We start from the raw sequence: 26413 nt of genomic DNA, 5'->3' as shown, positions 1-26413 counted from the left end.
TGATGAAACTACTTAGCTTACTCACAGTTCCTTTTTATCTTAGTGAGATTTTAGTAACAGTTACTATTGATCAGTGTATACTTTATATTCAAGATCATTTCTGATGCTCCACATTTGAATATATATGTTATATGGCTCTATGTTTCAAATAGTCAACTAAACTTTTTACCTTAAAAGAATAAATCTTGCACTAATCTATTACAGAGCTAATTTGGGAGCCACGACTAGCAAGTGGTGTAGATATGAGCTAAAAGTGAAATGAGGAACAGAAAATCATAATCGTTTATTAGCATCCTGCTTGGTTTTATTATTTAAGTGATTTAGGACAAATTACCTGACTTCTTGACTTCATAAATTATATTTTTTAAGTTTCTTGAGGATAGGGACCATGACTTTTTTTTTTTCTGTTTTTCTCAGTACCCAAGTACCTTGTAGAGGCTCATTGAGAACTTGTTGGATGAATATATTGTTCAGAGTTTACCATTACTCAGTATTTTAGTTGCCTCATCTTAGAATAGATCATCATTTTTATGTTCATACTCTTTATAAGATACAGAAATAAGGCCCTTCTTGATTGGAAATGGTAATACAGTAGACCTTGAACAACACAGGTTTGAACTGTTCAGGTCCACTTATATGTGGATTTTTTTCAATATTATGTACTACAGTACTACACCATCCATGATTGGTTGAATCTACAGATGCAGATTTGCAGATACTTGACTGTCAAGTTATACACCAATTTTCAACTGTGCAGAGGCACAGTTAACTCCCTCATTGTTGAAGGGTCAACTGTATATGGTTTTGCCTTTTTTGAAAAGTTACTGTTAAAATTACTATTATTACCTTATAAGGTAATACTTTAACATTTTTATTTAACATTATTTATCTTCAGTAGCATTAAGTTAATGAGAGCTTTGGCTTAATTGTTGAACAGAAACACAGAAGAGCAGAATAGGGAAATGGAAAGGAAAGAAACAGAAAAGAAAACACATGCTGGGGAATAGAACATGTTACCAACATCTCTATCACATAATAGTGGCATGTTGGCAATATTTGCTTATTAGCTCTTTGTTACTAAGAAGAATTTTTCATTTAAAAAAAATAGGAAAAAACTCAAAAGGCTGCATATGTTTTAAAAAAAAAGAAGTATTTTTATTTGATTGTTTTTTTTTTTTTTGCGGTACACGGGCCTCTCACTGTTGTGGCCTCTCCCGTTGCGGAGCACAGGCTCCGGACACCCAGGCTCAGCGGCCATGGCTCACGGGCCTAGCCTCTCCGCAGCATGTGGGATCTTCCCAGACCGGGGCACGAACCTGTGTACCCTGCATCGACAGGTGGACTCTCAACCATTGCTCCACCAGGGAAGCCCTATTTGATTTTTGAAAGGAATAATAATACATTGGAACATTTATTTTCCCGTTACAAAGTACTAAGTATAATATGCATCATGTCATTTAATTCTCAAACACCCCAGTGAAGAGGATGTTATTATTTCCATTTTGCAAATGGGAAAATAGTCTCGTGGAGGTTAAATGGTTAGTCTTAAATTACACAGGTAGTGAGTGGCAAATAAGGACTCTCCCTCAGAAACCCCATTTTCTTTCTACTTTGCCGTAAATGCTACAATTAGAAAAATAAGATCAGTGGACATTAAACTCCATTAAACAAATACAGCAATAATAAAACTATACTTGTTGAGTAGTCTGGGCTGTAACAAGAAAGAGAAGTAAAAGTGAAAGATAAAAGAGAGGAGGAAAGGCCAAAGAACAGGAAAAACAGCACAGCATAGTGGCAAAGAATACAGGCTCTGGACTTAAACTGTGTAGGCTTGAATTTGAACTCTGCCACTTACTAACTTTGTAGTCAATTACTTACCTTCTCCATGCTTTGTATCCTTTTCTATAAAGTGAAGGTAATAATAGTAACTTACAGGTTGAGGATAAAAGGTAAAGCACTTGGTTTTGTGTTAAAATCTGTTTACTTCATCTTATGGAGTTCCCTTTTTTTTTTAATAATTGTGAAATACAACATCCTACAAAAAAATGCATCGAACATACGTATATTGAATAATTATAAAGCAAATAGCCATGTAACCACAATCAAGTTAAAGAAATAGAATACTGCCATTACCATATAAGGTCCCTTCCTGTCTTTCCCTAACACAGCCTCCTATTTTCCCCCTTAGGGCAGATTTCTCAGTGTCAGGACATTTTTGACTAGGTAATTGTTGTAGGAAGCTAACCTGTGCACTGTAGGATCTTTAGCAGCATCCCTAGTCTCTACCTACTGGGTGCTAATAGCACTTCCCTCAGTTGTAACAACCAACTGGGTGAGGCCAAATTCCTTACTATACCACTCTACAACTCTCTACCTGCTTGTGTGGCAAGTAAACTGTAAGGGTACAAACAGAGAGCTCCACTGTAGAAATCTTGGTAACAAATGATGGTAGTCAGAGTCTGGATATATTTGAAAGAAAGCCAACAAGATTTCCTAACGGATTGAATGTAGACTGAGAAAAAGAAGTTATGAGTGATTCCAAGAATTTTAGCTTGAGCAACTAGAAGGATGGAAATACCATTAACTGAAATCAGGAAAACAATGCATGGGGTAGCTTTTCAGGAAAAAGTCAGAAGTTCAGTTTTTGACAGGTTTCACTTGTCTATTATATCCAAGTAAAGATATTAAGTTGGATATATACATATACCAAATCATTATGTTGTGTATCTAAAACTAGTATAATGTTATATGTCAATTATATCTCAATTTTTAAAAAGATGTTAAGTTGGTAGTTGGATATGCAAGTCTGAAATTTAGGAGAGAAATTTTGGCTAGAAATATAATGTGAAATTTGTCATTATCTAGATCAGCAGAACTTTCTGCAATGATGGAAATGTTTTATACCTACACTGTGCAATATGGTAGCCACTAGCCACATGTGGCTAGAGTGACTCAGGTACTGAATTTTTTTTAATTTAATTTTAATTAGTATAAATTTAAGTAATCACTTGTGACTAGCGGCTACTGTATTGTATAACACAAGTGACGATATTAAAACCATGAGATTGGATAACATTACCTAAAAATTGAGGTAAATAGAGAAGAGTACAAAGACTGACCCTTGAGACTACAATTTCTTTTTTTAATAAATGTATTTATTTTTGGCTGTGTTGGGCCTCTGCTGCTGCATGCGGGCCCTCTCTAGTTGTGGCAAGCAGGGGCCACCACTCATTGCAGTGCACAGGCTTCTCATTGCGGTGGCCTCTCCTGCTGCAGAGCATGGGCTCTAGGCGTGCAGGCCTCAGCAGTTGTGGCACGCAGGCTCAGCAGTTGTGACTCGCAGGCTCCAGGGCGCAGTCCCAGCAGTTGTGGCACACGGCCTCAGCTGCTCCGTGGAATGTGGGATCCTCCCAGGCCAGGGATCGAACCCATGTCCCCTGCATTGGCAGGCAGATTCCTTAACCACTGTGCCACCCAGGGAAGCCCGAGACTCTACAATTTTAAGGGAGACAAGGAGCTAACAGTGAGCAAAGCAGACAGAAAAGGAGGAGGGACCAGAGAGATATAGGAAAAACCTGAAGCCCTGTTGAATCAGTTTATTAAGGAAGAGAGTGATTCTTTGTGGCAAATATTTCTGATAAGGCAAGCAAGTTAAAGATTGAGAAATTGAGTTTACCAATATGGAGGGCATTGGTCTAATAAGAGTAGGTTTTGTGTAGTGATGGGGAAGATAGCCTGATTAGCATGGGTTTAAGAAAGAATGGGAGGATCTTACCTATTTTATGCTTTCTATTTGTCCTACTTCTTTTACATTTTTTTCTCCTTTCTTACCTTTCTTTAAGTCATTTATTTTTTAACATTCTCCTTTCTCCCTCTCCTAGATTATAAGTTATATATTGTTTTCTATTATGTTAGTAGTTACCTTTAAAATTACACCATACATCACATCAAAGTGTAATGTTGATCTGGCCAATACAAGGGCTTTAGAACACTTTAATTCCAAGAACTTCACTTGATCTTTTCCCCCTTTGGTCTGGAATTTTAATTTTTTTTTCCAACTCTGTAACATATTGTTTATTGATTCTGCTTGAATTCATTAAACTTCTTGAATCTGCAGATCATTATCATTTACGAATTCTCGAAAATCCTAAGCCATTATCTCTTCAATATTACCTCTGCTATCTCCTCTTTCCGGTTCACCAATTACATGCATATTAGACCTTCTCATTCTATCTCTTGTCTTTTAACCTCTCTCCCACATTTTCTGCCTTTTTTTTTTTCTCTCTTTGCCACTTTCTAGATAACTTCTTCTGATGTATCTTCTAGTACATTAATTTTCTCTTCAATTTCTTTAATAAAGGTTGCTAACTTTATTTATTTAGTATTATTTATAGATTTGTTTTTAAGGTACCATTGGCTTATAAAATTGTTCATTATATTTCTACTTCTGTATACCCTACAGTGTGCTCACCACCAAAAATTTACTTTCCATCCATCACCATACAGTTGATCCCCTTTACCCTTCTCTCTGCCCCTTTCCCTCTGATAACCACTACTCAGTATTCTCAGTATCCATGTATTTGTTTTTGTTCAGTTCATTTATTTATTTTATTTGTTTTGTTTTTTATATTCCACATATAAGTGAAATCACACAGTATATATTTCTCTGACTTATTTCACTTAACATAATATCCTCAAGGTTCATCCATGTTGTCATAAATGGCAAGGTTTCATCTTTTTTTTATGGCTGAGTAGTGTTTCATTGTATGTATATGCCACACCTTCTTTATCCATTCATTCATTATTGGGCAGTTAGGTTGTTTCTGTACTTTGGAAATATTTCTTGCAATACTATTGCAAATAGTGCCGTGACGAACATAAGAGTGCATATATCTTTTTGAATTAGTGTTTCTTTGGATAAACACCAAGAAGTGGGATGGCTGGATCATATGCTACTTCCATTCTTAAATTTTTGAGGAATCTCCATACTGTTTTCCATAGTGGCTGCACCAGTTTACATTCCCACCTACAGTGTGTAAGTGTTCCCTTATATCTACATCCTCACCAACACGTGTTATTTCTTGCCTTTTTGATAATAACCATTCAAATGGGTGTGAGGTGATATCTTATTGTGGTTTTGATCCCTAATAATCCCTAATAATTGATGATGTTGAACATCGTTTTCATGTGCCTGTTGGCCACCCATATGTCTTCTTTGGAAAATGTCTGTTTATCTCCTCTGCCCATTTTTTTTTTTTTTTTTTTTTTGGTGGTACGCAGGCCTCTCACTGTTGTGGTGTCTCCCGTTGCGGAGCACAGGCTCCGGATGCGCAGGCTCAGCGGCCATGGCTCATGGGCCCAGCCGCTCCGCGGCATGTGGGATCTTCCCGGACCGGGGCACAAACCCGTGTCCCCTGCATCAAGAGGGGGACTCTCAACCACTGCGCCACCAGGGAAGTCTTATGAACATTTTAATAATGTTAATTCTTTGAATTTATGAGCACAGAATATCTTTCCAGTTATTTGTGTCTTTAAATTTATTTCCAGGTATTTTATTCTTTCTGTTGCAATTGTAAAGGCAATTTTCTTTTTTTTAATAAATTTATTTATTTATTTATTTATGGCTGAGTTGGATCTTTGTTGCTCCATGCGGGCTTTCTCTAGTTGTGGCAAGCGGGGGCTACTCTTTGTTGTGGTGCGCGGACTTCTCATTGTGGTGGCTTCTCTTGTCGCGGAGCACGGGCTGCTTTCTCTAGTTGTGGCAAGCGGGGGCTACTCTTTGTTGTGGTGCGCGGACTTCTCATTGTGGTGGCTTCTCTTGTCGCGGAGCACGGGCTCTAGGTGCTTGGGCTTCAGTAGTTGTGGCTCACGGGCTTAGTTGCTCTGCGGCATGTAGGATCTTCCTAGACCAGGGCTCAAACCTGTGTCCGCTGAATTGGCAGGCGGATCCTTAACCACTGTGCCACCAGGGAAGCCCCCAATCATTTTCTTAATTTCTCTTTCTGATAGTTCATTGTTAGTGTATGGAAACACAACAGACTTCTGAGTGTTAATTTTGTATCTGCATCTTTACCAAATTTATTGATGAGTTCTAGTAGTTTTTTGGTGGTGTCCTTAGGATTTTCTATTAATAGTATCATATCATCTGCAGACTATTAAATTTTACTTCTTCCTTTCCAATTTGGATTCCTTTTATTTCTTTTATTCCTTTTATTTCTTTTTCTTGCCTACTTGCTCTGTCTAGGACTTTTGTTTTTTTTTAGAAGAGGGAGAAAGCACAAGGGCCGCAACCAACCAGGCCCCCTGGCCCACTCCTCACACCAGGGGTGGCAGAGGACCCGGATACAGATGTGTTCAGCAGCAGACACGTGCTGCTGCTGCCCTCCAGCCCCAAGTTTCCCCCAGGAAAGGGATCCGTGGGACCACCCTCCAATGCCCCTGCCATCTGCACTTGCCTCTCCCCTTTCCCCATCCCAACCTGTGCGCTGGGCGCATGGCAGGGTGTGGAAGAGACGCAGTGCACCAAGGCGGGAAGTGCTACAAGGGGCGCCCCCCCTTCCCTCTCGCCACTTGCTCTGGCGGAATGTTGCCTTTCGACCTGAGACCCCTGGCCTAGGTGGAACAGGCCCCTCCCCCGACCGACCGATGCAGGCCAGTTCGGGGACATGCGTGCAAGACCCACCACTGTTCCCATCATGTGGCCAGGGGCAGTGAGGATGGACTGAGGATGCTGCCTGCAGAGGTCAGGGGAGCATCCAGGGAGGTAGGAAGAAGGAGATGGATGGATACCGTCTTTTAATACTATGTGAATAAGCGTGGTGAGAGGGGCCATTCTTGTCTTGTTCCTGATTTAGGAGGATAGCTTTCAGTTTTTCACCACTGAGTATGTGTAGCTGCTGGGTTTGTCACATATGACCTTTATTATGTTGAGGTACATTCTTTCTATACCCACTTTATTGAGAGTTTTTATCATAAATGGGTGTTGAATCTTGTCAGATACTTTTTCTGCATCCGTTGATAAGGTCATATGGTTTTTATCCTTTATTTTGTTAATGCGGTGTATCACATTGATTGATTTGCAGGTAATGAACCATCCTTGCATGCCTGGAATAAATCCCACCTGATGATGGCATATAATCTTTTTACTGTATTGATGTATTTGGTTTGCTAAATATTTTGTTGAGGATTTTTGTATCTATGATCATCGGAGATATTGGGCTATAATTTTTCTTTTTTTATGTTGTCTCTGTCTGATTTTGGTGTCAGGGTGATGTTAGCCTCGTAAAATGAGTTGGGAAGCATTTCCTCCTCTTCAGTATTTTGGAAGAGTTTGAGAAGGATAGTTATTAAATCTTCTTTGAATGTTTGATGGAATTCACCTGTGAAGCTGTCTGGTCCCAGACTATTGTTTTTGGAAGCTTTTTTGAGTACTATTTCAATCTCTGTACTAGTGATTGGTTTATTCAGATTTTCTATTTCTTTGTGATTCAGTCTCGGAAGATTGTATGATTCTGAGAATTGGTCCCTTCTAGGTTGTCCAATTTGTTGGTGTATGACTGTTCATAATCTCTTATAATCCTTTTTGTTTCTATGGTATCTGTTGTTATTTCTCCTCTTTCATTTGTAGTTTTATTTATCAGCATTTTTTCCTTACTATGTCTAGCTAAAGGTTTGTTTATCTTTTCAAAGAACCAGCTCTTGGTTTCATTGATCTTTTTTATTGCCTTTTTAGTCTATTTCACTTATTTCCACTCTGATCAATATTATTTCCCTCCTTCTACTGACTTTGGGTTTTATTTGTTCTCTTTTTTCTGGTTTTTTTAGGTGAAAGATAAAGTATTTCAGATTTTTCTTGTTTCTTAAGGTAGTTCTGTATTGCTATAAACTTCCCTCTTAGTACCACTTTTGTTGCATCCCGAAGATTTTGGTTTGATGTATTTTCATTTTCATTTATTTTCAGGTAATTTTTGATTTCTCTTTTGACTTCTTCTTTGACCCAATAGTTGTACTGTAGCATGTTGTTTAGTCTCCATATATTTTCCAGCTTTTGTTTGTAGTTGATTTCTAGTTCCATACCATGGTGACTGGAAAATATACTTGATATAATTTCAGTCTTGTTAAATTTATTGAGACTTATTTTGTTTCCCAACATATGGTCTGTCATTTGAGAAAGTTTCATGTGCACTTGAGAAGAATGTGTATTCTGCATTTGGATGGAATGTTCTGTACAAATCTATCAAATCCACCTGGTTTAACGTTTCATTTAAGGCCACTGTTTCTCAGTTGACTTCCTCAGTTGATCTATCCTTTGATGTAAGTGAGGTGTTAGAAGTCCCCTAATATTATTGTGTTGCTCTCAATTTCTCCCTTTAGGTCTGTTAATAATTGTTTTATATGTTTTGGTGTTCCTATGTTAGGTGCATGTATATTAGTAACTGTGATGTCTTTTTTTTAAATTTAATTTAATTTTTTATTGAAGTATAGCACAGGGAACTATACTCAGTATTTTGTAATACCTATAAGGGAACAGAATCTAAAAAAGAATATATGTTTGTGTGTGTGTGTGTGTGTGTGTGTGTGTGTACACACACACACGTATGTATAACTGAATCACTTTGCTGTAATGTCTTCTTGATGAATTATCCTATCCAGCCACTTTGTGTCTTTGAATTGGTGAATTCAGTCCATTTACAATTAGGTGATTATTGATAGATGAAGACAGTATCGCCATTTTATCTTTTGTTTTCTGGTTATTCTACATCTCCATTATTGCTTTTTTCTTGTGTTTCCATCTACCATTTTGGTTTGGTGTTTTTCTATGATGTTTTTCTCAGTTTCCTCTTTTTTTATGTGTCATGTCTTTGCTCTGGATTTATGTTCTGTGGTTTCCATTGGGTTTGTATAAAATTGTCATGCATAAAATAGTACGTTTTCTGCTGGTAGCATCTTTTTTTTTAAATTCATTTATTTATTTATTTACTTATTTATTTTTGGCTGCACTGGGTCTTTGTTGCTGGGCACGGGCTTCCTCTAGTTGCAGTGAGCGGGGGCTACTCTTCGTTGTGGTGCACGGGCCTCTCCTTGTGGTGGCTTCTCTTGTTGTGGAACATGGGCTCTAGGCACATGGGTTTCAGTAGTTGTGGCTCACAGGCTCTAGAGCTCAGGCTCAGTAGTTGTGGCGCATGGGCTTAGTTGTTCTGAGGCAAGTGGGATCTTCCCAGACCAGGGATTGAACCCATGTCCCCTGCATTGGCAGGTGGATTCTTAACCACTGCGCCACCAGGGAAGTCCCTGCTGATAGCATCTTAGCTACATTTACCTATATGGATTCTGTCCTTTTCCTCTTCCCCTTTTGTGTTTTTGTTGTCTCAAACTATCCCTTTTTATATTGTGAGTTTGTTACCAAATTGAAATTTTTTTCTATTCCCCCCCTTTACCTTTCCACTATAATAAAGTGTTTACAAACCTATTCTAATAAAGAGTTGCAATTTTCTGATTTCATATATTTATCACCTTACTCAAAATGCTGTGTACTTTTGCCTTTTAGTTTCTGGTAAAACAGCTCCTTTCAACATTTCTTATAAGACAGGTCTAGTGTTGATGAACTCCCTCAGCTTTTGTTTATCTGGGGAAGTCTTTATTTCTCCTTCATATCTGAATGATAACTTTGCTGGATAGGGTATTCTTGGGTGAAAGTTTTTATCTTTCATGGTATTTTGAGAATATAATCCCACTCCCTCCTGGCCTGTAGAGTTTCTGGTGAGAAATCTGCTGACAGTAAAATGGGGGTTCCTTTGTACGTTATCATCCTTTTTCCCCTGGATGCCCTTAAAATTTTTTCTTTGTATTGACTTTTGTTTTGTTTTGTTTGTTTGTTTGTTTGTTTGCGGTACGCGGGCCTCTCACTGTTGTGGCCTCTCTCGTTGCGGAGCACAGGCTCCGGACGCGCAGGCTCAGCGGCCATGGCTCATGGGCCCAGCCGCTCCGCGGCATGTGGGATCTTCCCGGACCGGGGCACGAACCTGTGTCCCCTGCATCGGCCGGCGGACTCTCAACCACTGCGCCACCAGGGAAGCCCTGTATTGACTTTCGATGATTTCAATATAATGTGTCTCGGAGAAGGTCTTTTTGCATTGAGGTAATTAGGTGTTCTCTTAGCTTCATAGATTTGTATATCCAATTCCTTCCCCAGGTTTGGGAAGTTCTCAGCTATTATTTCTTTAAGTAAACTCTGTTCCCTTCTCTCTTCTGGGATACCCACTACCCTAATGTTGCCCTTCCTAAAAGAATCGGATAGCTCTTGTAGAATTTCCTCATTAAAAAAAAAAATCTTATTTCTCTTTGCTCTTGTATCATTTCTAGATTTCTGTCTTCAAGCTTGACAATTCTCTCTTCCATTTGGTCTGCTCTATTTCCATTGCTTTCTACTTCATTCTTCATCTCATTTATTGAATTCTTCAGCTCTAGAATTTCCGTTTAGGTCTTTTTTAGTTTCAATCTCTTTGTTACTTTTGTTCATTAATTTTATTCCTGAGTTCATTGAAACTGCCTTTCTACAAGAAAACTTGTAGCTTGTCGAGTGTCTTCATAACAGCTATTTTGAATTCTCTATCAATTAGATCACAATATTGCATGACTTTATGTTTGGTTTCTGGAGGATTGTCATTTTCTTTTTGTAGTGCACTGTTACTGTGGTTCATGGTGCCTGATGAGCTGTTTCTCCGCAGGCACACTTGAGCTGTTTCTCCGAAGGCACATTTGAGCTGTTTCTCCACAGGCACATTTTTTTTTTTTTTTTTTACATTTTTGCTTGATTATAATGAGTTAAACAGATTAGAAATTGAGGCCTTTCTTTTTCTTTCCAGTAGGTGGTGCTATAGCACAATCTTTTGGTTTTTCTTACTTGAGCCAACTCTGGTTATATATTTGAGCCCTTACTCTCCATCGTCCATCACCTCTGTTAGTGGCATTACCCTGGGTCCTCATTATTGCTTCTTGTGCCTCCAGGGTTGTTGGTGCGTTGCTTCTGCTACTGTCACTGGCATCATCAGCCAGGACAGGACGGTGGACTCTTCCTTCTCATCCAGGGTCTCCTGAGTCACAGACTCTGACACTGCAGGGGGGAGGGAGACGAAAGGGAAGAAGAGCCAGGATTGCATGGGCGCCTTTGCTGTTTTCAGTGTTGTAAGGTTCTACGTCTCTGCCTCTGTGGCCATGGGGGCTGTTGAGGCAGGAGTCATGTGCCCTGCCTCCCCTGCTGCTACCCAGTACTCTGGGGCTGCAGTCTCAGCTGCTGTAGCCAGAGGGGTAGGATTACAGGCACTGCCTTTGCTCTTCCCTTGGTTTCTCCCTCCCTCAGTTCCCCTGCTCTGTGTGTTCCGGTCCACTCACTTGTAGATGTACAGATGTGTGGGATTCTCCAGCATCCTAGTATGTTGGGCAGAGGCACCTTTGTTGTTTTGTGGATGTTTTACTGGTTTACTGGTTGAAGGGGAAAGATAAAGGTAGCTTTATATTCTACCATGTTGCCAACGCCCTCTCTTCAACTTTAAAATGCATCCATTGAGTTTTAAATTTTGGCTATTACATTTTGTGTTACTATATTTTTTCTTTTTTTTTATTTATTTAGGCCTAAACATTCATTCTGGTCCTTTTCAAATATGCTGTTACTTTTTGAAAATGTCCACTTTTTCCTTTATTTGTTTAAACATAGGAAACATAATTATTTTATAATCTTATTCTGATATCCCTATAGTTGAAGCCTTTGTGGATCTGTTTCTGCTATTTCTTCTGGTTCTCACTAATAGTACTTTGTTTCTTTATATGCTAGGTTATTTTTGACTATGTACTGTTCATTGTTCTTGAAAGATTGTTAGCAAGTCTTTTGAGGCCTAGGATCAATCTTTTCTGTATCCTCATAGAAAAGATTTACATTTGCTTCGACCAATTGCCTATAAGCTCTACCAAGCAAGTAACCTGAAATTATATTCACAGGTTTAAGTGTTCTTTGATCACCTTGCAAATCCATATGAGGTGCAGTTTGTGGTATATAATATTTCCCTCAAGCGCACACACACACACACACACACACACACACACACACACACACACACAGAGGCTGTAGTCATTGTCAAGAAAACTTGTTTGTTATTCCTTTGTGAGGGAGTGAGGCACTTTTACTTCTTGTTAACTCCTAATCTGATGGTAAAGTTCTTTGTAGTCCCAGCTGTATGGGAAGTACGGAGAGGAGATGATTTCTTACTACAGTCGTTCCTTACTTTGGGTGAATCTTGGGTTTTGTCTTCTATTTTCTTAATACTTCACAAGGTCTTGAAAACCTCAGCCCAGTTTCTCCTGGCACAGCAAATACCCTCAGAGCAGAAGCAACTTCTTTGAGCTACTTACTTTCTAGGTTCCTTAAATTCACCTGCAAATGGCCTGCTTTTCCTTACTAAAAGGTGCTTTTCAAAAATTTTTAAAAAATATTGTATCCAACCTGCTGTATAAAAAAATAAATTAAATTAAATTATAAAACAACAACAACAACAAAGATTGTAAAGGGCTTCAAGAGGTCATATTGTCCATCACCCTACCTCAGCTGTGCTGTACATACTGTAACAGTATTAGAAATTTAAGATGACTTCCTTTATACCTGACCAACCTCTTAATTTTTTTTTTAACACACTGACTCCTATTTTCAATTGATGTTTAATTTGTATTATATTCACTACTTTTTAATTTTTCTCTCTTATTGGTTTAGGAAACTTTTAAAAGATCTTCACAAACACAGCTATTTTATTATGTTAAAAGTTTTAATGTTTTGATTTCCAGCTGTCATCAGCAAAGTTTTAATATATTTCACAGACAAAAAAATAAAATGAACGTATGAGATCTCTGATTTAAAAAAATAATAATAATATTTTATCCAGTATTTTTAGTTGTTTTCTGCAGGAAAATGAGTCCAAGTAGCCTAATCTATTTTATTACTGGAAATGGATTGCCCTGCTTCTTTTTTACTAAGCTGAAAAATAAGCAGTAACTCCATTTCAACTTAACAGGTTTCTGATAATATAAATATTTTAGGCATGTAGCTCATTAAGATATCTTCAGCAAATTCCTGTGTTTTTTCAATTTCTTATGCATGCAAATATATTACCTATTAATAAAATATTTTTTAAATTAAACTTTAAATTGTTTCTCTTTTCTGATTTATTATAGGACTGACTTCTTCAGTGCTTAGCGTCTGAGAAAAAATGGCAAATATGGATAGTGATTCTAGCCATCTTCTCATCCCTGAGGTAGATAATGAAATAAATCCTGGACCTATGAATATCCAGTTTGATTCATCAGATATAAGATCCAAAAGGTAAGTGTTTAAAATAAAATATTTATTTTATAATTAAGGTTTTTAATTATTAATATACAACTAATTATAACCAAATATATATAACTTTGCTTATAAAATATCCAGTTTCTTACAGGATCTGTATGTTTGTATGTGGTAGAGAATAAATATAAATACTCTTTTCTCACTTATATCTGACTTTTTATACTAAACTCCACTTGTCTGTCAGGGGTGGTTGGGAAGTTTTATGAAGTAAGATGCATATAATTCATTTAACAAATACATATTGATTATCTGATTTGTGCAAGGTAATATGCGAGGTGCTGGGGATAGAACAGTAAAAGTAATACGTAATCCTTACCTTCATTGAGCTTAAATTCCAGCAGATAGTTTAAGATAAGTAGAGTTTAAAATTTATTTCATTGCATACCTGGAAAACCCAAAAGAATCCACTGAAAAATTATTATAAATAATAAGACAATTCAGTAACGTGGTTGTTTACAAAACAGGCAAAAATAAATAGCATTCTGATGAGAAAATATAATGAAGAAAAAGATAAAATACATAGGAATAGCCTTAAGGATGTGCAAAATCTATATGAGAGAAACTTTAAAATACTACTGAGAGACCTAAAATAACATGTAGAATATTTCTTCAAATCTGAGATGCTGATTATAAGTTGTGCTGCTTTTTTTTTAACTATTTATTTATTTATTTGGTTTCGCCATGTCTTTGTTGTGGCAGCTGGGCTCCTTAGTTGTGGCATGCAAACTCTTAGTTGTGGCATGCCTGTGGGATCTAGTTCCCTGACCAGGGATCGAACCCGGGCCCCCTGCATTGGGAGTGCAGAGTCTTAACCACTGCGCCGCCAGGGAAGTCCCTGTTGTTTTTGTTTTTAATATAATACATAAACTGCTACCCATACCTCTGATGCAACAATTTCTTTGGACTTAGAATTTTATTTTGATGTTTACTAGAAGAACTCTTGTAATTATAAAAATAAAAATATAAACAAAATATATTGGTTAAGATATTACAAATCTGATTCTTCGCATATAGAGTCTAATTCTTCTGAATCACTTTTTGACTTGCATTCATCAAAATCAGTGTTTTTTTCCCTGCCCACGCAAAATTGTCCTTAGTATCACTGAGAACATTGATAGTGTTTCTTCCTAGTCACTGACACTTTTTAGTTTTGATGCTTGCACTTTCCTGATCTTACCAGAAGGTGTCACAGAAAGCTTTCTAAACACTGTGGCTCACATTTCTTCCTTAAATGGTCCCTAAATGGTTTGATGACTGAAACGATCACAGGTGACAGTTACCTTCGTGCCACCAGAAATAATTACTTTCATGACTGCCACCTGGCTGACAGTGATTAAAAGATGTCCTGAATTATGAGATGCATCCATATTTTAGAAATGATTAAATGTGCATATTAGAATTAATAAGATAAGACATGTAACAAAAAGGCATATACTGGTCTCAGTAGGGAAGACTCTAAAATAAAATGTCATGCTCTTTAAATTTTAATCCATAAAATTAATGTGATCTGCCCCTCACCAAAAAACATGCCAGCAACCAATTCCAAAGTTTACATGGCCCAATAATTTCATTTCTAAGTATTAATTTGCAATGTCAAATAATATATGCACAAGGTTGTTTAATGCACTATTTTTTATAATAGCAAAAGTTTGAAAACAACTAAAATGTCTTTTCTTATAGGACTGGATAAATAAATTATGGCACATTGATACAATGGAATATTTTTCACCCATTGAAAAGAAGGAAGTAGCTTTATTACATATCAAAATGGAACAAGTCTTCAACTTATTTTGTTAAATGAAAAAAGTGAAGTGCAGAGCAGTGTATATAGTATACTACCATTTAGGTAAAAACAACATTAACAAGTTATATATTATACAAATATGTATAAATGACTCTGGGGGAATAAATGGGAAACTGTAAGAGTGGTTGCCTCCTCAGAAGGAAACTGAGTGCTTGAGGTGGGACGTGTGGCAGATTACTATTTGGGAAATGCCCAACTATTCATCAACCCCACCTCTTTGCCAGCGGAAGCCTAACCGTGTTAAGGGTCGAAGTAGTTTCCAATCCAGGAGATGAAGGAGGATTGGTTTAAGCTAGTCTTGATAATCCCATTTCCATTTTCCAGATACTTAATTTTTTAGTCTTTTTTGCAGCTAGAGCAGTGTGAAATTTATCACATGACAAATTTATCTTTGTCATTTAAGGTGGCCATCAGAGAAGATAATGAAATGAATCTTGTAATTTTCACTTATATGTTCCAATATCAGTGAATACAAGGACTAATGAATGCTGATTAAATGCTCAGGATTTTCTTGAAACCTCTAAATTCTATGATAAATAATTGACCACTGTGACAATAGAACATAGGTCATTAAAGTGTATTCCACTGCAGTAGGTTGGCAGGAGTTCAAACAGTTCTCTGAGAATTTGTTTAACCGTGTAGGTTAAATGGAAATATATTTTCTATAATGAAACTTGTCAAAATAAGAGGGAATCAACTATTTTCAATCAGGATAACTATCTAGGTAAGCATGTTTTAAGGAAGGCAAATATTTATAGGGGTTTAGCAGTATTGAATGCTAATTTGCTTGTGAAATAATTTCAGAAACTTATTTGATGAGGAAAAAAACAGGAGTACCTTAAAACATTGTTATTTCACTTTATATACATAAATCTCAAACACAGTGAAGGAAGTGTCTTCAATTAGAAGAACCAACTTAGACAACTATTTCCAAAACTTCAGTCATTTTAGAGTCACCTTATGACTTTGGTGATATCCCAGTACCACCTGTGTAATATTATAATTTAATATTTTTTAAAATTTATTAATGTTGAAAAATTAGGGTTAATTTAGCCTCATCTTCATGTATTCGTGAAATGAAGTATTGTTTATACTTTTTTCTAATATGCATTGCAGTAAATACCAAGTAGTTAAAATAGCGTTTATCCTTGTGCTACCTAAAATCATCTTACATATAACCACACTTTTGGAAACTGTCTTAGGCTGTTAGAATATAAAGAACAACATTTGATAATTTTAGATTGCTTATCCTCAGTTTAGTTTGTGGTTGACTTTATCTCTTCCACTAGGTGGCAGTCAAAATTATGTTTTGGTTCAAATATAAGAATTTTAAGAACTGCTTTGGACTAAAAGATAACGTGCTGGACCTGCTTATCATTTTGTTGGACCTGGGGTCTAATTAGACTTAGGTGGAAGAAGGAGCTTGTCACTGTAGAGGAATGATACATGTCATAATTATTTGGATTATTTAGGGACCTTTTGCAAACTATACAAATCCACTTTTCCCTCTGCATGCCTCCACTCCCCTCCCCTCTCCTCCCCTCCCCTCCCCTATTAGTTTTTTTTACCTGGTTTGGGGTGGAGTGAGGAATGTGGGTGGCAGGACAGGAAGGTTTAGAAATCTGCTATACTGTATTTGATAATATTCCATTGGCAATCACTGGTCTTAGAGATTGTTTTCCTGCTTTTCCCAGACTTTCTGGTAACCAAATATTAGACCTGGTATTCAGGATTGCTTCATGCTTTGCTGCTACTCTGGGATTATGACCTTTGGGAGTTGACCACTCCAGCCAGCCTGAAACCAAATTGTGAAGTGGTTAATTTGGCTTTGCACTTCCCTTTTTCCATTTTTTCAAACTCTGTTTCCTCTTCCTTTTTTCCCAGGACCTAGGGCTTTCTTGCTCCTCTCTACGTACCCAGTTTTTCTCAGGGAATTCACTCAAAAATTTCCTCTAGACAGTGCTTTGTAAGTTATACTTTTTCTTCCTCCCCTTATTCACTAGTGCTTATCTGTCCTATTCGTGCAGGGCTTTCTTGTCTGTTTAGGTGTTACGATGGCAAACAATCTGATGTGTCAAAGACCTACTCTATTACTTTTCCATGGCTGTTTGCATTTTAATAAGGAGAATCCTAGAATATAAAAGCCTAACCTAGGGCTTCCCTGCTGGCACAGTGGTTAAGAATCTGCCTGCCAATGAAGAGGACACGGGTTCGAGCCCTGGTCCGGGAAGATCCCACATGCCGCGGAGCAGCTAAGCCCGTGCACCACAACTACTGAGCCTGTGCTCCAGAGACCGTGAGCCACAACTACTGAGCCCACACACCACAAGTACTGAAGCCCACGTGCCTAGAGCCTGTTCTCTGCAACAAGAGAAGCCACCGCAATGAGAAGCCCGTGCGCCACAATGAAGAGTAGCCCCCTCTCACTGCAACTAGAGAAAGCCCACGCGCAGCAACGAAGACCCAACACAGACAAAAATAAATAAATTAAATAAATAAATAAAAGCCTAACCTAAAGGTTAGATTTTTCTAATTGATAACATTTCAAGTACTCTGGTAAGCCAGTGGGGTAGAGGTAGACATTGAAAATAGGCAGTTCCAGGTGCCCTTCAAACATACTAAGCATGCTTATGGCCCCTATTTTTTTTTTTTTTAGAGTGTCTACTTGTCTACACATCTGTAAACTGGCCTCTCACTTTCATCTGTCAATAATACTATCGCTGAATAGCAGGCTGAATTGATTCTTTTTGGTATTTGTAGTCCTGGGTCGGGGGGCGCATAACAAAGTGAAGAGTTTATCTATTAATGTGCCCTGGACCAATAACAGTGATTATTGAGGCTTGGTAGTTTCATAGTTGGGGATTTATACAGAGCTAGAAAAGTAGTTTTCCCAGGAGGACTGGTTTCCAGAGCTGCATAAATTGCATTTTGAGGAACTTGCCATCTATGTTAAATAGACAGGACCAGGGCCCTTAACCATTTATCAGTGCCATGGAGCTGATACCAACTTGCTGATTGTATTACAACTTCTGTACCCTTCCCTCTCCTTCCTCCTTTTCTCCCTACTCTCTTCCCTCTCCTCTTTTCTCTCCCTTTTTAGTCCACTTCTCTAACCTCTCTTCTCCCCACTCTCCACCATTATTTTTCTCCAGTGGAACTATTTTTGCTAAACGCTTGAAGAGAGCAACCCTGGCCATGGATTCAGAGATGCTTTAAATCTAACTAAAGGGACTTCCCTGGTGGTGCACTGGTTAAGAATCCTCCTGCCAATGCAGGGGACATGGGTTCAAGCCCTGGTCCGGGAAGATCCCACATGCCGTGGAGCAACTGAGCCCGTGTGCCACAACTACTGAAGCCCATGTGCCTAGAGCCGATGCTCTGCAGCGGGAGAGGCCACTGCAGTGAGAAGCCAGCGCACCGCAACGAAGAGTAGCCCCCTCTCGCCACAACTAGAGAAAACCTGCGCACAGCAACGAAGACCCTATGCAGCCAAGAATAAATTAATTGATTTAAATAAATAAATAAATAAATAAATCTAACTATGGACTTTGTTAGAATGGGATCTTATTTCTAGTCCCATCAGAACCTTTTTATTCTCTCAAGTTCATAGGTTCTTTTACTTCTGTCTCTCTTTCCAGATGTCTTTGTTTGCTTAACTATCCTTTTGTATCCATATCTGCTTGCCTGAGTTGCTTCCATTTCTTTCCTTATTCTCTCTGGTCTGTCTGATTTTGCTGTTTCCTTCGTTGCCTCTAAACTAATGCTTTATTTTCTTCCCTTTCTTCCTCCCTCATTGACATTATTTGGACAAGCCTGAAGAAAGAGGGAGCCTAATGAGTTTGACCGGTGCTCATTAGCACCAATCAAGTGTGTTTTGTTGGGAGGAAAGGGTATGAAGAGTTGGGCTAGCATCTTTCTCTGTCTACTCAGTATTATAACATCTCCAAGTATATAGTTGAAAAGGCTTTTAGTGTGTAAACCAAAAAAAAATAATGCAGGGGGCTGCAAATAAGAAAAGAGTTTATTGGGGGGGGTCTTAAAATTATAATTCGGGAGACACAGATTTGGGTAATCCTGAAAGAGTGTTCTGAGGAAGAAAAAGAGTCAGGGGCTTATAAAGACAAAAAGCCACGAGGTTGTTAAAAATTGCCTGGGAAGGATTGTGATTTATCCTTAAGGACTCACAAGTTGTTTTAGGATAGGGGTCCTACAGGTAGATAGACTGTCACTAGTTATTTTAGGGTAAGGATCCAATAAGTATCTTGAGTTTCTGGCATATGTTCTGGATGACTTGATTGTAAGGTCAAAAGGTCACACTCCATCCAGGCTGAGACATGCGTAAGTCACAATTCCTTATGGCTTCCTGGCTCCATTTTAGAGAGCTCTCAGCAATACCAACTCCATTTGGATTTTCCTTTCACAAGTAATTATACTATTACTGCAAAAGCAATGAAACCAATTGCAAATGTACAATAAGAAAAGTGAAACTCCTTTTAACAAAGACTTAAAATCAAGTGTTTTAAAATTATGGAAGCACATGAAATTTATGGATCTTGTTAAAAGCCTAATGGATGACTGTAACCCAAAGATAAGGAACTGATGTAAAAATAACATACTGAGATTATGTATCTTTGGCTTGCCTGTTATTTTTTAGTCTTAGTCTGAAATTGTCTCCAAAAGGCTATTACATTTTTTTCTCTGGCTTCTTTTTTTAAGATTTCTTCTTGCAATCTGTTCTGTATTCCTTTGTCACAAGGTATGGTTTCCAAGATCTTTTAAATATTAAGAGAGAAGTGAATGCCTCAACATTTTAAGTGAGGAAATATGTTTTCTATACAGTAACATAGAAAATTACTTTGGTGCTATACTTAATTTAAAAAGCCTGATTCATTGCAACAGCATCACACTTCCTCATTTTTTCTATTTCAGTTAGTTTATAATTTATCTTGGCATGTTCTCACTACTTCAATTAAGGTTATTTCTCTCAAATTTGAATTTGAATTCCAACAATTCATATCTCATATTTGCATTTGAATTTCATCAAATTGAAATTTGCATTTCCTCAAATTCATATATGACTTGTTTATTCTAACACGAGTTTTTATATCTACCAATACCTCTGATTTTTTATTTTCTTATAACTCTTCTGTAGAATAGCTGAATCTTCTCTTAAATCCTGTCTTATTCATTATAAATTGATGTAGGCATTGGTGTTCATTCTTTGTTGTTATGGCCTACAACTTACATATTAAAATTTGTTATTTTATTTTGTTTCTCCTTTATTATAGTTAGAGAATTATTTTTATTTTTTATTATTTTTCTTATAAATTTATTTATTTATTTATTTATTTATTTTTGGCTGCATTGGATCTTCGTTGCAGCACACGGGCTTTCTCTAGTTTTGGGGAGTGGGGGTGCAGGCTTCTCATTGTGGTGGCTTCTCTTGTTGCAGAGCATGGGCTATAGGCACGTGGGCTTTAGTAGTTGCGGCACACAGGCTCAGTAGTTGTGGCTCACGGGCTCTAGAGCGCAGGCTCAGTAGTTGTGGTGCACGGGCTTATGGCTTTATGCTTTATGGCATGTGGGATCTTCCCGGACCAGAGCTCGAACCTGTGTCCCCTGCATTGGCAGGCAGATTCTTAAGCGCTGAGCCACCAGCGAAGTCCCTATTTTTATGAATATTTTCTATTTTATTTATTTCAGCTTTATTGAGGAATAATTGGTCTATTTTATTAAGGCTAGTAAATTTGGGTGTTAAAAATAATTGCTTAAAAAGAGGGCATGGTCGTTAAACGTTGCTAGTGGGATTGAAACATGGTATGGCCACTCTCTTTTCCTTCCAGTTTTTTGAGATATAATTGACATCCAGCATTGTATAAGTTTAAGGTATACACCATAATGATTTGAGTTACATACATTATGAAATGATTGTCACAATAAGTTTAGTGTACATCCACCATCTCATATAGATACAAACTTTAAAAAATAGAAAAATTTTTTTTCCTTATGATGAGAACTCTTAGGATTTACTCTCTTAACAACTTTCATCTGTAACACAGAAATGTTAACTATATTTATCATGTTGTACATTACATCACTAGTAGTTATTTATCTTGTAACTGAAAGTTTGTAGCTTTTCACTGCCTTCATGCATTCCCCACCCTCACCCTGCCTCTGGTAACCACAAATCCAGTCTCTTTTTCTATGAATTTGTTTGGTTTTGAAGTATAATTGACATACAACACTATGTTAGTTCCCATTACATAACATAGTGATTTGATATTTCTGTACATTTTAAAATGACCAGCACGATAAGTTTAGTTACGATCTGTCACCATACAAAGATATTACACTGACTGTATTCCCCATACTATTCATTTCATACCCGTGACTCCTTTTGCAACTGGTATAGCCACTTTTTTTTTTTTGGTATAGCCACTTTTGAAAAACAGTTTGATAATTCTTAAAAATGTAAATATAGAATTATCATTTGACCTAACAATTCCACCCCTAGGTATATACCCAAGAGAATTGAAAACATATGTCCACACAAATATAAAGAAATGTCCATAACATTTATAATAGCCAAAAGTGGAAACAATCCAAATGTCCTTCAGTTGATATATGTATAAACCAAATGTGATATATCCATACAACAGAATATTATTTGACTGTAAAAAAGAATTAAAATATCAATATACGCTACAACATGTATGAACCTTGAAACCATGCTATGTGAAAGAGGCCACACAGCAAAAGACACATATTGTATGATTCAGTTTATACAAACTATTTAAATTAGGGAAAGTCATAGAGACCGAAAGCAGATTAATGGCTGCCAGGGGCTGAAGAGAGGGGTTAATGGAGTCCATGATTTCTTTTGGGGGTGATGAAAGTGTTCTAAAGTTGATTATGGTGGGACTTCCCTCGCGGTCCAATGGTTAGGACTCCCTGCTTCCACTGCACGGGGCATGGGTTCGATCCCTGGTCAGAGAACTAAGATCCTGTATGCCTCATGGCAGAGCCAAAAAAAAAGAAAAAAACAAAAATTGATTATGGTGATGGAGGCACAACTCCATAAATGTTCTAAAAACTATTGAATCGTACATTTTAAGTGGGTAAATTTTATGGTATGTGAATTAATATCTTAATAATTTTTTTTTTTAATTAAAGAGGGCATGGGGGATTTCTGCTTACAACAAGGGCAGATTAAGGAATTTGGACCAACCATCTTGCTGAGAATAACTGGAAAAACTGACCAAAAAAATTTTTTTTAATCTGCCTAAAGACATGGGAGAACTGATAAAACAATGAAGAATAATGGGGTCTAGATCAAGAAGAAGGAGGAAACGAAGAGAGGGGAGTCCAGCATTTCCTCAAGGGTATCTGCCAATTCCAGTTTATTAGCTGAATGACTATTAAATTGACAGAGCTTTCAATAGCTTTACAAGGCTAGAGGGAGAAAAACTGGAATCCAGGGTTCACTAATAGTAGGTAGGCCCCATGCAAGCTTTAGGTTGGAAGCCCTAAGGTCTATAAGCCTAGAAATATGAGTGAACTGGAAATAGAATGGCCTTCTTTCAGGGACTGTAGCTCAACTTTAACTCATCTCAATCCCTAAAACTGGATTAAGGTAATCTAGGACTGCTAAGTGTCTCAAATTGGCTCCCAAAAGCAAATGTAAACCCTTTCTAAAGAAAATAATATTATTCTAGGCTTCAACTTACTTATACTGTTTTCTGTATACTAGAATTTTATTAAGTATTATGCCAGGTACTTAATCAAAAATAGCTAGGCATAAGAGAAGATGAGACAACATGATTAGAAATTAAGAGACTTGATACACAATAGACAGATGATCCAGACAATGGAGTTATCAGAAACAGACTTTTTAAAGACTATGTTTAATATGTTCAGGGAAACTGAAATAAGGTTGAGAATTTTGGCACTGACTAGAAATGTAAAAAAGAACCAAATTCATGGAAAATATTTATTGAATAAAAAAATAATGGAAAATCTGAAACTAAAAACTAAGAAACAAAAAACAGTAACCTAAGGTAAGAAATCAATCAATGATGAAAACAAATCAAGGCAAGGATGTAGAACAATGGGAATGATCATGCAGTACTAGCGTAAGTGTAAATTAGCATAATCACTTTGGAAAAGGGTTTGTAATTATCTGTTAACATTGAGTATACACTGTTTATAATCAATAGAAATGTGTGCACATTTCACCAAAAGCCATGTACAAAAATATAGATTATGAGTTATTCATAGGAGTGCCAAACTGGAAACAACCCAGATACCCACCAACCAGGAATGGTTAAATAAATTGTATTTTCATGTAATGGAATATTACACAGCTATAACAGTCTACAGCTGCACGCAAGAATATGGATGAATCTCAGAAAGATAATGTTGGCAAAAGAAGCTAGACAGAAAAATACATATTGTGTGATTCCACTTTATGTAAAGTTCAAAAACAAGTAAAACTAATTTTGTGTGTGTGTGCACCTGTGTGCACGTATGTGGGTCTACACTCATTTGAAAATATACTAGAATGTTAACTGATTATTTCTAATGGGTGGTTTTTATTTTCTTCTACAACTTCTATATTATCCTCATACAAAAACAATGTACTACTTTTATAATGAGAAAAAAGTTATTCAGAAAATAAAGATTCCTATAATTTAGGATAAAAATAGTATATACAAAATGAAAAACGCATTTTATTAGAAACAATGTTTAAATCACCTGTGCTTCTATAGGATGATACAAATTATCTTTTTTCTCTACTTAGGGGCTGTTTTGTTATTTTGTTTTGTTCTTGTATAGAGAATATTCTGGGGAAAAAAAGCATAAAGAAATATATTCCCATCACATAGAGGCAAGTGTTGTTAAAACATTTTAGTATATTTTTTTCTATCCTTTTCTATGATATTTTATGAGCTCATATACTATATACAATTTAATGTGCTACTTTTTCAGTTTAAATTTCTGTTGAGTGCTCATCATAATTGCAATTGCAATTGTAAGCTATTCCCAAGTTGCCAGCCTGCCTGCCTACCTGTTTCTCTTGTTCTCTGCTTCTGTCCTTCCCTCTCTACTTCCTTCCTCCTTTCCTTTTGTTCTTGTATTCCTTCCTTTTGTCAGTAAACATTCACTAAGTTCTTTTTTGGTGCCAGACACTTTGGGAAAGGAGATAGACCCTCAGCAAAAAAAAAGGACGGGAATCACTACGATGAGGGTTTATAAATATTTGGCTTGTTATGTATATATACAACCACACACACATATATTTTTTTTTCTTTTTAACTCAGTACTCAATTTTCATTAGGAAAAAAATACTGATTTAACCCATCCTGATCCAGCATTACAAATAACCCATGGGATCATATCCCAGCGAGTAACTATGCTTTAGAGTATGGCTAAGCCCAGCCAGGAGTAGAATGAGGTCATCTATGGTACTGATGGCTAGGTGCTTTGGGGGTTTCGGTGCAGGCATTGCTCTGTGTAAGAACATTCAGTGGTCTAGGGCAGGAGTCAGCAAACTATTTTTTTCTGTAAAGAGCCAGATAGTAAATATTTTAGGCTTTGTGGGCGTATGGACTCAATTTTGCCATTGTGGAGTGAAAGCAGCCTTAGATAACACGTAATCGCACAGGCCTTGCTGTGTTCCAATAAAACTTTATTTATGAAAATAGGCCATGGACCAGATTTGTCCTGTGTATCCTTGGCTACCAACCTCTAGTCTGCAAGGAGAGACTCTGGACTCAGGTGTAAGCAGCCACAGGGACTGGTACTTCTGCTGTGACCCCTAGGATACCTCTTGCCTTGCTTTTAGAGAAGTTAAAAAAGTGAGGCCCACTCACCTTAATTTCACTCCAGCCTCACAGTTGCTTTTAATGAAGTTTTTCTAATCAAAGTAGCCTTTTGGACAACAGAACAACCTCCAGCCTCCCCCTGAACCTCATGCCCTTGCAGCAAGCCTAGAGTTCTTTGTGTACTCAAACTAGTATAGTTTGTGTACTCAAACTATTATCTTCAGCCTGAACTCCTGATTCATGTATCAAACTGCTCTCTGCTACCTCTCCCCAACCCCACCTCTAGGACTTCATTGTTTACCACACTAACCACAGTAGTTTCCTCACCATTCCCGTCACACCGCAAGCATGTACCTACTTTAGGACCTTAGTTAATAATTTCAGGTATAAACAAAGGCTCTGAAGCCCTCTTCCCTAAATATTTTCATGGTTTGCTTTTTTACTTCTTTCAAGTCTTTCCTCAAGGTCCCCTTTCTCAATGAGGCATTTGTCTATCCTTGTCACCATACCTAAAATTTCAACCCCTCTTCTCTATCCTTGTCATTTCCTATGCACCATCTCTGCTTTTCTACCTTACTTTTTCTCTTTAGCATTTATACTACCTAGCATAATCCATACTTTTTATTTATTATTGATTACCTCCAGTAAATATAAGTTTCATGAGGGCAGGGATTTTTGTCAATTTGGCCACTACTATATTCCCAGGGGCTAGAATAGTACCTGGCATATCGTAGGAGCTCAATAAAATGTGGTGAATAAATGTATTTTGAAATAATTTTAGACTCATACAGAAGTTGAAAAAAATAGTACAAAGAGCTCCCATATATACTTCACGCAGGTTCCCCCCAATGATGACATCTTATATAACCACAGTATGATCATCAAAACTTGTACTGCTTTTATAATCAGAAAAAAAGTTAATAAAAAATTATAAGGATAATGCTTTTAACTTTAGTTTAAAACATTTTAAAATAAAATCTGTGGGAGAAATGATAGAGGCAATAATCAAAAGTATCAAATGCTATAAAAAATGAAAAGCAGCAACCTATAAGAAAATCAATTTATTGTGGTATCCTCAAGCAAATTAAAGACTTTTTCAGGGTTAGAAAATGACTGTCAAGTGCTACTGCTAAGTCAAATGAGATGCGAGCTAGTCGATGAAATGACCACTGGTAACCTGCATTGAGCAGTTTCAGTGGAGTGGTTAGAACAAAAGCTTGTCTGGGGCTTCCCTGGTGGCGCAGTGGTTGAGAGTCCGCCTGCCAATGCAGGGGACACGGGTTCGTGACCCAGTCCGGGAAGATCCCACATGCCGCTGAGCTTGCGCTCTGCAACGGGAGAGGCCACAACAGTGAGAGGCCCGCGTACCACAAAAAAAAAAAAAAAAACGCTTGT

At 37.3% G+C, this 26413-nt stretch overlaps 1 protein-coding gene across 6 annotated transcripts in view; it reads left to right on the top strand.

Annotated features, from left to right (window-relative positions):
• Positions 1-26413, top strand: part of SLC38A9 (solute carrier family 38 member 9) — a 110811-nt gene that overhangs the window by 12405 nt on the left and 71993 nt on the right. For 5 of the 6 annotated variants that reach the window (XR_009563379.2, XM_030843360.2, XM_060295779.2 and 2 more), the window contains one exon: positions 13219-13366. Coding sequence is in view for 4 of the 6 variants with exons in the window: in XM_030843360.2 (XP_030699220.1) it covers positions 13254-13366 (113 nt within the window). In the remaining 2 variants the exon portion in view is untranslated. Of the gene's footprint in view, positions 1-13218; positions 13367-26413 lie in introns of those variants that run through there. The other variant, XM_060295782.1, reaches the window with a different exon arrangement.

The sequence above is a fragment of the Globicephala melas genome, chromosome 3 (genome assembly GCF_963455315.2).
Source record: "Globicephala melas chromosome 3, mGloMel1.2, whole genome shotgun sequence".
In the NCBI taxonomy this organism is placed as follows: domain Eukaryota; kingdom Metazoa; phylum Chordata; class Mammalia; order Artiodactyla; family Delphinidae; genus Globicephala; species Globicephala melas.
This window is presented reverse-complemented; position numbering and strand designations above follow the sequence as displayed.